The sequence below is a fragment of the Apis laboriosa genome, unplaced genomic scaffold (assembly GCF_014066325.1).
Source record: "Apis laboriosa isolate Shangri-la unplaced genomic scaffold, ASM1406632v1 scaffold12_cov154, whole genome shotgun sequence".
Taxonomy (NCBI): domain Eukaryota; kingdom Metazoa; phylum Arthropoda; class Insecta; order Hymenoptera; family Apidae; genus Apis; species Apis laboriosa.
The window spans coordinates 696,271-709,601 of record NW_025221207.1 but is presented as its reverse complement, the minus strand read 5'-3'; the positions used below and the strand labels follow the sequence as shown (position 1 = coordinate 709,601).

The window sequence follows — 13,331 nt, the reverse complement described above, 5'->3', positions numbered from 1 at the left end:
AAATTTCAATAATTGACCATAATTATGTAGAAAACTTATCCCTCATGAATAGTGGGCCCTTTCATATCTACTTACTACAGCGGTAATCATAAATCCCATCAACTATAAACTTCGCAAAGGTTTTCTAGAAAATTACAAAAATATTATCATAACTTCGAATTATAATAGAAATGATAAAATAAATGCAAAATTTTTATAATTATTAAGTACATAAAATATTTTTTCAAATATTTTACAATACTCGATTAAATGTTTTAAAATTATTATAAAAAGATCGTTCATTTATTCAATGAAAATATGAATATTACAAAAATCACTATTATTGCAACGAAATAGCAGAGGAAGTTTACCGTACAATTCAAGTATAATCCATACATATAATTTCAATCAATTTTATCATACTTTCGTAAAAATAAAATTGTTTCAATAACAGCGATTTATTTCTCAATTTGCAAACGTATTTAACATTTCATGTACGCAAGCGCAATGATGTTCTTCAAAGGGCGATATTACCGTATACAACATGGTCAGTCACGAATAAGCCTTCATCCTGAAAAATGGTCCAAATTAGAAACGCAAAAGAAGGGTTAAAGCATACCTTTTGGTTTGCACATCCGTTCTCGAGAATGCTCGGTCACTGGCCACTGAGCGTTTCTTCTTCCGCGTTTTCTAAAATTTTAAATTTCTTCATAATTTTTATCTCATATTTATTGCAAATGATAGTCGTGATCCCAAGCCTTCTATACGTATTTTTGAAAGAGAAAAACCCAAAGAAGAAGATTAAATTACTGATGCCACATCTCAACAGTATCGTGCAAATGATTAAGTACACGATTTTATTACGACAAATGAAGCAAATTGGCAAATTATTGGACGAGATAAGGAAAGATTGGTCGATAGCCACGGAGGAGAATCGACAAATTTTCAGCACGACGGCGTCCATTGAGCATAAGCTGACATCAATAATAGCGCTCACTGTATACAGCGGAGGTTTTTTTTACAGAATGATTCTTCCATTTTCGAAAGGCAAAATCATTTCGAACAATATGACTATAAGATTGTTACCTTGTCCGGGTTATTTTGGTTCCTTGGACGAGCAAGTTAGCCCGAACTACGAGATAATTTTCATCCTGCAAGTTCTCGGCGGATTTGTCATTTATACAGCTGTATGCAGCACCAAGAGTATTTGTTTGATGCTATGCATGCATATGTGCGGTTTGTTAAGGATCTTGACGAACAAAGTGATGGAACTGACGAATAACAATGATGAACGAGTTGTGCAGGAGAAGATCGTATACATCGTGGAGTATCAGATGAGGATCAAAGAGTGAGTATCGAAAAAAAAAAGAAAGATGTATAGTTAATTAAATTAGAAAGTTTAATTCGATCTACGAAAGTCTTCATTTCAGATTTTTGAATCAACTTGATCAATTTGTACCCGCTATTTATCTTATCGAAGTTTTTATCCAAGTACTAATTATGTGTATAATTGGTTACTGTATAATCATGGTACGTTATATTGAAAATAATATAAATTTCAGTAACATATTAGTTGTATTTTAGGAATGGGAAGACAGTAATGGTATGGGTATAATTACTTATGTTATCGTCCAAATAACTTGCTTAATTGGCACCTTTTCGGTATGCTATGTCGGTCAACTTCTACTTGATGAAGTAAATTATCTGTTGCTCATGGATAAAAATATAATATCAAACATTAGTTTGATGAGATATTTAACAAAAGTTTTACCTGTAATAGAGCGAGAATATTAGACAGGCATATATTACATTGAAGTGGTATCAATTGCCTGTAAGAAAGTCGCGCAGCTTGTTATTATTGATCATTATGTCAAATTATCCAATAAAAGTCACGGCAGGAAAAATTATAGATTTATCTTTAGTCACCTTTATTAATGTACGTATGAAAACATTAGACTCATGCACATTTTTTGCACATTTATTTGCATTTATTTGCATTTATTTTTATAGATCATTAAAGCTGCAGTGAGTTACATGAATATGTTACAACAAATTACTTAAGATCTTACGTTTTTTGAAGGACTCATGAAATCTATTACACAATTCATGTAATTACCCAAAAATGAATTATATACTCAGCACACATTTATTTTTTTATTAAATTAAAATTTAAATAATTGGATCGTAATTAGAGAAGAAAATCGTATAATTTTTTCCTCCAGTATCCTTTTTATTTATTTTATATTTATCAAAGAATAATAATAATTGTAAACTTTATGAACGATACGATCTCTGGAGATTTAAAAATCATCGTCATTATAATTTATGCATCATGCTAGAATTTATGAATAATAAATTCTCTCACAATTATCATAAATATATATTTGCATATAAGATAATTTTCCAAATATTTTATAATTTTCTATTAAAAGTTTGATTTTTGAAAAATTATCAAAGTAATAATATTCGAGTATTTAAAGTTTGCGGAAAAATAAAGTGCCTCATCAACGAAATAATTTTCTATGCAATATTGGTTATATATCTTTATTCTAAAGATGTATATAACCAATTTTCGTAAAATTTTTCATAAAAATTTAAATATATTTCGCAATCTTTTCATGCTTTATGATTATTCTTATAACAGCAACAAAATATCGTGTAACATTTCATATTCTCAAATATAATAAAATTAAAATAAGTACTGTAATATTAGCAATCAGTACGAACTATAACTTATCGTTAAAAATCAATAAAATAATCTTATTCCTTGAAACATTGTGAAACTATTCGTTTTTTTTTTAAATATAAATATATGGTCAAAAATAAACACTTTCTGTTTTATCAAAAAGATGATGTTTAATTTTTTATTTTTTATTTCATTTAACTTGATCTTAGATTCTTTCATTTTAGAAAGATAGATCTTTAAATCGAAAAACACTGTAAGATTGCTATACATTTTTAAAGAAATAATATACACTAAATCACAAGATTATTTTTATGATATAAATTCTTGATGTATTTTTCAATTATATTTTCATTCTGATATAATTGATATTAGACGAATTATTACGATATTTTGACTACACGTGTGAAGTTTAATGAGGATTCTAATAAATAAGATGAATGATCTTACCAGTCTGATAAAATTGATGACAAGACTTGTGCTTATGAAGCTTGCGGATATTGTTGAATATCAAATGAAGAGTGATATTACAGAGTAGAAATTCAATATATATTGTATATATATATTTTATCCCGAAAAAGATTGTGTTTATAAATTATTAGATCAATAGAGTGTATGATGATTGAAATATGATTCTTAGATGTTTAGACATTGCTTTATCACATCACAGTTGAATATTCCTGAAAATTACAAGATAGTTATTCTTTGAGTATAACATTGTTCATATTTTAAAAGAATAATAATGAGACAATTTCAATAGTTTATTTTTATATTGAAATTTTTATATTCTTTTTTATATATTTATTGTATTTATTAATTTCTCTTCGATAAAATATAAAGTGCATTACACATAAATAATTTATATATAAACATGCATCATGTTAAACTGATATTCCAACAAAAAAGGTATTTGATAATTATTATATGTCCAATTATACTGTAAAATTAATTAAAAGATGAACGTATTTTCTTATGTTCTGTAAAATATATTTTCGAAGAAGATATTTATGAAGATATGAAGCATCATTTAATCTTTTTGATATGGCTCTCATCTCTTAATGTATATCAATGAATATATCAAAAAAGTTGCAAGAAATTACTTAATGTCTTACTTAAATTATTTAATATTATCCACAATATTCATGAAATATATTAGAGACATAAAAATATTTTCTTGATCATTTTTTTTTTTACTAAATTATTATTTTTATCTTGTATTATATTAAAATTTGAAATTACAATATTTTGTCTGCTCTTATAAAATTTTAATCATTATAGTATAATTGTACTCGCAACTTATACATGACGCAACGTATACTTTTGTATACATGATATATGCACATTACTTACCATTATGGTAATCTATTTTCAAATGTTTGATATCTAGATATATTGAACAAACTATGCAAAAATTTAAAAACTTATTCTTCACTTTTAATTTATTTACAATTATTTACATATTCAATATTTTATTTATATGATATATTATTTTTATTCGGAGACACGTTTGTTTTTCTGTGTGCTTCTGGAATAGCTCTATCAATATGATATCATCAATATCGTCGTTGAGTAGAATTATCGTTTCCTGTATTTCACGATAGCTATGATGCTTCGCTAGAGCCATCAATGCATCAACAAATTATTTACAGAACGACGCATAATACACAATATTTAATTGAAAATAATATTGTGCTCTCAAACACATTATGGTCTTCACTATCGTTTAGAGCTTTAAAACCATTTTTACATTATTTTCCATCTTATGTGAAATTTCAATAATTGACCATAATTATGTAGAAAATTGCCCTCTATGAATACTACCATTTCATCTGCTCACTAAAGTGGTAATCATCAATCCCATTAACTATAAACTTCGCAAAAACTTTTCTTGAAAATTACAAAAATATTATCATAACTTTTAATTACAATTAAAGAAATAAAATAAAAATTTAATTTTTTTATAATCATTATATAAAATATTTTTCAAATATTTTAAAATATTAAATTTAAAATTTTAGAATTATCATAAAAAAATCGTTTATTTATTTATTGAAAAGATGAATCCTAAAAAAAAAACATCAGTATTATTATAACGAAACTTTTCCGCAGAGGAAATTCACCGTACAATTCGAGCATAATCCATACGTATAATTTCAACCAATTTTCTCAATCCTTTCGTAAAAGCTCAAATCGCTATTCACCAATCCCTCCGTTTCAATAATAGCGATTCATTTCTTTGTACACGTATTTAACATTTCATGTACGCAAGCGCAATGATATTCTTCAAAGGGTGATATTATCGTATGCAATATGGTCAGTCACGAACAAGCTTTCATCGGACAGAAAAATGGTCCAAATTAGAAACGCGAAAGAAGGGTTAAAGCATACCTTCTGGTTTGCATATCCGTTCTCGAGAACGCTCGGTTATTGGCCACTGGTCTCTCCTTCCGCGCTTACCAAATTTTTTAATTCCTTCACAATTTTTATCCTGTATTTATTGCAATTGATAGTCTTGATCCCAGGCCTTCTGTACGTTCTGCAAGTGAAAAATCCCAGGACGAAGATTAAATTGCTGATGCCACATCTTAACAGCATCGCGCAAATGGCTAAATATACAATTATATTGCAACGAGCGAAGGAATTTAGCAAATTATTGGACGAGATAAAAAAGGATTGGTTGATAGCCACGGAAGAGAATCGACAAATTTTCAGCGAGAGGGCGTCCATCGAGCACAAACTGACAACGGTAATAGTGGTCACCATGTACGGTGGAGGTTTCTTTTACAGGACGATTCTTCCACTTTCGAAGGGCAAAATCCTTTTACCGAATAACATGACAGTAAGATTATTACCTTGTCCGAGTTACTTTGGTTCCTTGAACGAGCAAGCTACGCCGAACTACGAGATAATTTTCACGCTACAAGTTCTCGGAGGATTTATCATTTACACAGTTTTATGCGGCACGAAGAGCGCTTGTTTGATGCTGTGTTTGCATATGTGTGGTTTACTGAAGATCTTGACGAACAAGGTGATGGATCTTACGAATGACAGTGATGAACAAGTTGTGCAGGAGAAGATCGTGCACATCGTTGAGTATCAAACGAGGATCAAAGAGCGAGTATCGAAAAAGAATACAGAGATGCATAGTTAATTATACGAATTAGAAAGTGTAATTTAATCTACGAAAATCTTCATTTCAGATTTTTGAATCAACTTGATCAATTTGTACCCGCTATTTATCTTATCGAAGTTGTTATCCAAGTATTGATTATATGTATAATTGGTTATTGCATAATCATGGTACGAATGATTCGATTCGTTATATTGAGAATAATGATGATTTTAGTGATATATTATTAGTTGTATTTTAGGAATGGGAAGACAGCAATGCTATGGCTATGGTGATTTATGTTGTCTTCCAAGTAACTTGCGTCATTGGCACCTTCTCAGTATGCTACGTCGGTCAACTTCTACTTGATGAAGTAAATCGTTTATTATTATTTATAGATAAAATGTATTAAATATTAGTTCAGATATTTAATAGAAATTTTATCTGTAATAGAGCGAGAATATTAGACAGGCATATAACACATTGAACTGGTATCGATTACCTGTGAAAAAGGCGCGCAGCTTGATATTACTGATCCTTATGTCACATTATCCAATAAAAGTAACTGCAGGAAGAATTATGGATTTATCTTTAGTCACCTTCACTAGTGTAAGTATCAAAATATCAGACTTGCACATATATTTTTTGCACATGTTATTACGTATTTTTTTTAGATCATTAAAAGTGCAGTGGGATATATGAATATGTTACGTACAGTTACGTAAGATTTTATGTTTTTTAGAAGATTCATGAAATCTACTATATGATTAGCCAAAAATGATATTGAATTATGTACACAGCACTTTGTTCACTTTCTTATCAAATCAAAATTTAAATAATTGAATTGCAATTATGAGAAAATTGTGTATAATTTTGTTCCTCCAACGTACATTTATCTCAACGAAATGGTAATAATTTATTCATTTCAAATTTCGTAAACGATACGATAAGGAATTACAAAAAATCACTATTATAACTTACACGTCATGCTTGAATTATATATGTTATTTGAATATTAAATCCTCTCACAATTATTGCATTGTATATGTATATAGAATATTTTTCCAAACATTTAAAATTTTTTTATCAAAAATTTTGATTTCGACTTTAAAAAATTATTAAATTAATAATATTCGAAATATCAAATATTTGAAATTTATAGAAAAATATGAATTGCTATTACGATATTTCTCCATGGGATACAATTCATGCAATATTAGGAATATACATGTAATTTCAATTAATTTTCCCCATTTATAAAAATTTTCATATTTCATATTTAAATTTGCGTATATAAAATAACATTTCACACACAAGTATAATAAAATAACATTTTTTGAAACTAGTATCGTTTCCACAATTAGCAAATAGAGTTTTGATTTGTCGCTGAAAGAAAAATTAGTGAGATAATCTTATTTTTTGAAAACTTAGATGAGCTTTTGAAAATATTAGATGCATAGCCAAGACGCCATTTTCTATTAAATCAAAATTTATGACGAAGTATCGATTACAAAATGATGATAACATATTTTATCAAGTCAGTTATCAAGTGATTTTTTTTTTTGAAAGACAAAATTATCCTTTATCGAATAACGCGGCTATAAGATTGTTATCTAAGGTTCCGATTGCTACATATTTTTTAACGACTTATATCAAATTACGAGTTTATTTTTATTATATAAACTCGCTGGATTTCTCAATTATACTATTCTATGCAGTACCATAGAATTTAGTATAATGCTTTGTGCAATTATTATGGATTCTAATAAACAATATAACATAAATGATCTTACCAGTCCATTTGAAGTGAGATATATGTAAGAAGTTCGCAGATATTGTTGAATATCAAATGAAGATCGTAGAGTGAGTATAAATAATTGATTAAAAATTTAATATATTATATATGAATATTTTATATAGAAAATGATTATATTTATATTAATGGAGTGCACAACGATTGAAATTTGATTTCAGTTTTTTATTTTACGTTTTATTTTTGTGAGATTCTTGAATATGTATGTATAACGTTGTGATCGTGAATATTGCCTTATTACGGTATGGTTGAATGATCCTAAAAAAAAAAAAAAAATTATAGAATAATCATTTCTATGTATAATATTAATTATATTTTAAGAATAAAAAAACAATAATAATATAGCTTTAATATTTTATTTTATATTATATATAGAATATATTATATATTATATATAGAATTTTTTTTATTATCATTTATTATATTAATTCAATTATCATCGATAAAATATAAAGTGCATTATTTTGTCTTGAATATTCTTTTCAGTATTCAATAATGCAAACATGTATTACATTAAATTGGTATTGTTTTTAGACGAAGAAAGCCTAGTATTTGATATTGATGACCAATATATCCAATTATTTTCTAAAATTAATGATAATCAAAGTTATGAATGTATGCTTATCCATCTTCACCAATTATAGTAAGTATGAAGAAAATTACCATATAGTTTGTTATTTATAAATCTTATGAAATAAAAAAAATAATATAAATAGAGAGATAGAAACATGTCCTCTATTACAACATTTAAAAATAAAAATATTTTTTCGATTATTTTTTTACGTATTTAAATTATTATTGCTAATTAATTAAATTATTGAACTTATTTTGTGTTAGATATTTTTAAAAACCGTAATTACAATATCTCTTTTTCTTCTACATAAAATTTTAATAATTATAATATAAATTCTATTTCTTTGCATACTTGATATTACTTTTTATTGAAATAATCTACTTTCAAATATCTTTAGTATTTGTATTGAAAGAATATTTGCAAGAATATGAAAACTAACTCTCTAATTTATTTACAATTATTTATACTTCATTTTATTTAATATTTTATTTATAATCTTTATTAAATTAGTTTTATAGATTAATTTTTCGGAGAGCAGAGAGGAGCACATTCGTTCTTCTCTATGTTTCGAAAATTCTACTAAATCGATATCACTAATACTGACAATCAATTGTAGCCATACTTCAACCGTTGATAGTATCAACAAATTATATTCGTTACATAATGAAACATATGATACACTGCAATTGAATGAAATTATATTGAACATAAATGCATTTTCAAATTTACAAAGAGTTTTAAATCCGTTTTCATATTGTTCTCCTTCTATCTTATATGGAATTTTAATAATTGATTCATAATTATGTAGAAAACTTGTCCCCCACGAATATTAAACCCTTTTATATCTGTTTCATCAAAGTGGTAATCAATCATCCTGCAAACTATAAACTTTGAAAAACTTTTCTAGAAAATTACAAAAAATTATAGAAATATTATCGTAATTTTGAATTATGGTAGAAGTAATAAAGTAAATATCGATTTTTGCACACATATTACGTACATAAAATATTTTTTCAAATATTTTAAAATCATCATCAAAAAATCATTCATTGAAAAAGTAAATACCACGACAAAATATCAATGTTATCGCAACGAAACTTTTCATCCACAAAAAAAAAAAAAAAGAAAAAATTCATCATAAAATTCAATTCACGTAAACGTATAATTTTAACTAATTTTCTTATCCTTTCGTAAACTCAAATCTATTCTATAATTTCTTCATGGATTAAGAACTGTTTCAATAACAGCGATTCATTTCTAAATTTGCGTATTTAACATTTTATGTACGCAAGCGCAATGAAGTTCCCTAAAGGGGTGATATCATCGTGTGCAGTAACATCAGTCACGAACAAGCCTTCATTCGATTAAAAAATGGCTCGAATCAGAAACGCGAAAGAGGGCATAAGGCATACCTTCTGGTTTGCATATCCGTTCTCGAGAATGCTCGGCTACTGGCCATTGAGCGTCTCATCATCCGCGTTCGCCAAAATATCAAATTACGTTATAATTTTTCTCTCGTATTTGCTCACATTGATATTCATGGTCCCAGGCCTTCTGTACATATTTCTGAAAGTGAAAAACGGCAGGTCGAGGATTAAACTGCTGATGTCGCACATCAACGGCATCGTACAAATGGCTAAGTATACGATTCTATTGCGAAAAACGAAGGAAATTGCCAAATTATTGGACGAGATAAAGAAGGATTGGATGACAGCCACGGAGGAGAATCGACAAATTTTCAGCACAAGGGCGTCCATCGAGCACAAGCTGACGATGGTAGTAGTGGTCACTATGTACGGTGGAGGTTTTTTTTACAGAGCGATTCTTCCATTTTCGAAAGGCAAAATCGTTTTATCGAACAATGTAACTATAAGATTGTTACCCTGTCCGGGTTACTTTTTTTCCTTGGACGAGCAAGTTAGCCCGAACTACGAGATAATCTTCATCCTGCAAGTTCTCGGCGGATTCGTCATTTATACAGCTGTATGCGGCACCAAGAGTATCTGTTTGATGCTATGCTTGCATATGTGCGGTTTGTTGAAGATCTTGACGAACAAGGTGATGGATCTTACGAATGACAAAGACGAAAAAGTTGTGCAAGAGAAGATCGCCCATATTGTCAACTATCAGACCAGGATCATAGAGTGAGTTTCGAAAGAGAAATACGAAGAATTGTTTAATAAGAAACCTGCAACGTGATCGAAATATGATTCATTTCAGATTTTTGAATGAGCTTAACCAATTCGTCCCCTCTGTTTATTTTTTCGAAATTATTCTCGAAGTATTGATCATATGCATAATTGGATACTGTCTTATCACGGTACGAACGAAAGATTCAATGCATTGTATCGAAAATGACGATGATATCAATAATATATCTTTTAGGAGTGGGAAGACAACAATATTATGGCTACAGTAATTTTCATTATCTTCCAAGTAACTTGCTTCATTGGCACGTTCGCAGTATGCTATGCCGGTCAACTTCTAGTTGACGAAGTATACTTTTTATTATCATTTATGGATAAAAATAAATCAAATATTATTTAATTACTAGGATATTTATCAGAAATTTTACCTTTAATAGAGCGAGAATGTTAGACAAGCGTGCAGCACATTGAATTGGTATCGATTACCTGTGAAAAAGGCGCGCAGCTTGATATTATTAATCATTATGTCGAATTATCCAATAAAAGTCACGGCAGGAAGAATTGTAGACGTGTCCTTAGTCACTTTTACTAGTGTAAGTATCAAAACGTTGGACTTATTATTATTATTTTTTTACAAATTTTTTGTTACTTACTTTTTAGATCATTAAGAGTTCAGTGGGATATATGAATATATTACAACAAGTTACTTAAAATCGTACGTTTGTTAGAAAATTACCATGAAATCTATCATATGACATATTAGCCAAAAATGGTATTATTATGTACACAGCACTTTGTTCACTTTCTTTTCAAATCAAAATTTAAACAATTGAACTGCAATTATGAGAAAATTGTGTACAATTTTGTTCTTTCAGCATACCCTTTGTATTTATTTTATATTTATCACAACAGAGATGGTAACTGCAAACTTTCTATACGATACAGTATTCTGGAAAATTATAAAAAATCATCATTATAACTTGTGCATCATGTTAGAATTTACAATATACAATTGTAGATATTTTTCCAAATATTTTACAATTTTCTCATCCCAAACTTTGATTTCGATTTTGAAAAATTATCAAGATAAATATTAATCGAAATAGTTCAAGTTTATGGAAAAATATCAAGCTATAATTACGAGTTTCTCCATGGGGTGCAATTCATGCGATGCTAGGGATATACAGGGATAATTTCAATCAATTTTCTCATTCTTTTGTAAAAATTCAAATAACTGTTTCGCAATCTTTTCATGCTTCACGATTATTCTAATAACAGCAATTCGCATCTGAATTTGCGAACATATTTAACATTTCATCACACGCAAGCGCAATGAAATCTTTGGAAACGAGTATCATTTCTCCAACATTGCCAGTCACGTACGAGCTCTGACTTGATTGTCGTTAAAAGGGAAGTCAATGGGACAACCTTACTCCTTGAAAATCGTGTATCCGCTTTTGAAAATATTAGGCGCGTGGCCAAAATCCTCGCCATCCTCCGTTTTATCAACAATTCTGAAATGGTGTTTAATATTTATCTGTTATCTCATTCAATTGATGGTCTTGATCCCAGGGATTTTGTACATTTTTTTGAAAGAAGCAAATTTAGGCGGAAAAATTAAAATGTTTGTCCCGCATATGAACGGTATCACACAAGTGTCCAAGTATACGATACTGTTACGACAAATAAAGGAATTTAACATAATATTGAAGGAGGTGAAGAGAGATTACTCGTTGGCCACCGACAAAAATATGTGGATTTTCACCACAAGAGCATATATTGGCCACAAAATGATGATAGCAATAGCGATCGCTATGTACAGTTCTGGTGTCGGTTATCGGATGATTCTTCCATTCTTGAAAGGAAGAATTCTTCTTCCGGATAACACGACTGTAAGATTGCTACCGTGTCCCGGTTACTACATGTTTTTCAACGAACAAGTAACACCGAATTACGAGATTATTTTTACCATCCAAGTTCTCGGTGGATTTCTCAATTACACTACTCTGTGCGGTACTACGGGAATTACTACGATGCTTTGCCTACACATGTGCAGTTTGTTGAAGATACTAATAAACAAGATGAACGATCTTACCTGTCAGTCTGATGAATGCGAGACGGTTGTGCGTAAGAAGCTCGCGGATATTGTTGAGTATCAGATGAAGATTATAGAGTGAGTATAGAAATAGATTCTTTAAAAATTTGATATATGGATATATATTTTCTATATATATATATATAGGGAAGAGATTGTATTCATATTTATGGAGTGCACGAAATCTCATTTCAGCTTTTTAAATCACGTCGAACAACTCACGTCTTATCTTTATTTTTGCGAAATTCTCGAATACGTATGTGGAGCTTGCGTGATCGGATACTGCCTTATCACGGTACATGATCCTGAAATATAAATTATAAGATAGTTAGGGTGTAACATTGGTAACATATTTTAGGAATGGGAGAACAGTAACGGTGCAGCTTTAATAGTTTATTTTATTTTGGAGTTCCTTTGTATATTTTGCACGTTAACGATTTGTTATATTGGTCAACTTCTCATCGACCAAGTACGTTATCGATTATTTTACAAATATAAATATAGTGCAAATATAACGCGAAATTGTGTATATATTTTAAATCTTATTTTTTATAGAGTGATAAAGTCAGACAGATATCTGTAACATTGGATTGGTATCGGTTACCTGTGAATGAAGCGCGTGGCTTGATACTGGTTATTATTATGTCGAATTATCCAATAAAAGTCACAGCTGGCAAAATTGTAGACATATCGTTGATCACGTTTACCGATGTATGTATTTATAAAAAAAAATTAAATTTCCTTTATTTTTATACATTATTTTAATTATATTTTCCAGATCGTAAAGACATCTGTAGGATATTTGAACATATTACGAACAGTTGCTTAAGCTCATTTTTTGAAACAAATACGTGCGATACAACAGAAAGCAGTCGACTGAGATTAAAAGATAATTTTCATATTATTGTCATTTTTATTTTCTTCTATTTTT

General features: G+C 28.9%; 4 protein-coding genes across 4 annotated transcripts; all 4 read left to right on the top strand.

The window, feature by feature from the left end:
* Positions 1-557: 557 nt before the first annotated feature.
* LOC122720607 (odorant receptor 4-like) lies at positions 558-2,040 on the top strand. The gene is made up of 5 exons (XM_043947404.1): positions 558-1,327; positions 1,410-1,509; positions 1,564-1,674; positions 1,760-1,915; positions 1,990-2,040. The coding sequence occupies exons 1-5, from the start codon at positions 558-560 to the stop codon at positions 2,038-2,040; spliced, it is 1,188 nt and encodes a 395-aa protein (XP_043803339.1).
* Positions 2,041-5,009: 2,969 nt separating this feature from the next.
* On the top strand, positions 5,010-6,502 carry LOC122720602 (odorant receptor 4-like). Its single transcript, XM_043947400.1, has 5 exons — positions 5,010-5,776; positions 5,863-5,962; positions 6,034-6,144; positions 6,225-6,380; positions 6,446-6,502. Exons 1-5 carry the CDS (start codon positions 5,010-5,012, stop codon positions 6,494-6,496), a joined length of 1,185 nt encoding a protein of 394 aa, XP_043803335.1. The 3' UTR covers positions 6,497-6,502.
* A 3,027-nt stretch (positions 6,503-9,529) lies between these two features.
* On the top strand, positions 9,530-11,016 carry LOC122720604 (odorant receptor 4-like). The gene is made up of 5 exons (XM_043947402.1): positions 9,530-10,302; positions 10,379-10,478; positions 10,544-10,654; positions 10,743-10,898; positions 10,966-11,016. The coding sequence occupies exons 1-5, from the start codon at positions 9,530-9,532 to the stop codon at positions 11,014-11,016; spliced, it is 1,191 nt and encodes a 396-aa protein (XP_043803337.1).
* A 707-nt stretch (positions 11,017-11,723) lies between these two features.
* Positions 11,724-13,229, top strand: LOC122720605. The gene is made up of 5 exons (XM_043947403.1): positions 11,724-12,478; positions 12,596-12,695; positions 12,759-12,869; positions 12,956-13,111; positions 13,179-13,229. The coding sequence occupies exons 1-5, from the start codon at positions 11,724-11,726 to the stop codon at positions 13,227-13,229; spliced, it is 1,173 nt and encodes a 390-aa protein (XP_043803338.1).
* Positions 13,230-13,331: the final 102 nt, after the last annotated feature.

Excerpts from the sequence above, each read along its gene's own strand:
- LOC122720607 (XM_043947404.1), top strand. The coding sequence starts at position 558 with ATGGTCCAAATTAGAAACGCAAAAGAAGGGTTAAAGCATACCTTTTGG. Across the intron at positions 1,328-1,409 it reads TATCAGATGAGGATCAAAGA|ATTTTTGAATCAACTTGATC; the intron begins GTGAGTATCGAA and ends TCTTCATTTCAG. Across the intron at positions 1,675-1,759 it reads GTCAACTTCTACTTGATGAA|AGCGAGAATATTAGACAGGC; the intron begins GTAAATTATCTG and ends TACCTGTAATAG.
- LOC122720605 (XM_043947403.1), top strand. The coding sequence starts at position 11,724 with ATGGGACAACCTTACTCCTTGAAAATCGTGTATCCGCTTTTGAAAATA. Across the intron at positions 12,479-12,595 it reads TATCAGATGAAGATTATAGA|CTTTTTAAATCACGTCGAAC; the intron begins GTGAGTATAGAA and ends ATCTCATTTCAG. Across the intron at positions 12,696-12,758 it reads TCGGATACTGCCTTATCACG|GAATGGGAGAACAGTAACGG; the intron begins GTACATGATCCT and ends AACATATTTTAG.
- LOC122720604 (XM_043947402.1), top strand. The coding sequence starts at position 9,530 with ATGGCTCGAATCAGAAACGCGAAAGAGGGCATAAGGCATACCTTCTGG. Across the intron at positions 10,479-10,543 it reads TTGGATACTGTCTTATCACG|GAGTGGGAAGACAACAATAT; the intron begins GTACGAACGAAA and ends TATATCTTTTAG. Across the intron at positions 10,899-10,965 it reads CCTTAGTCACTTTTACTAGT|ATCATTAAGAGTTCAGTGGG; the intron begins GTAAGTATCAAA and ends CTTACTTTTTAG.
- LOC122720602 (XM_043947400.1), top strand. The coding sequence starts at position 5,010 with ATGGTCCAAATTAGAAACGCGAAAGAAGGGTTAAAGCATACCTTCTGG. Across the intron at positions 5,777-5,862 it reads TATCAAACGAGGATCAAAGA|ATTTTTGAATCAACTTGATC; the intron begins GCGAGTATCGAA and ends TCTTCATTTCAG. Across the intron at positions 6,145-6,224 it reads GTCAACTTCTACTTGATGAA|AGCGAGAATATTAGACAGGC; the intron begins GTAAATCGTTTA and ends TATCTGTAATAG.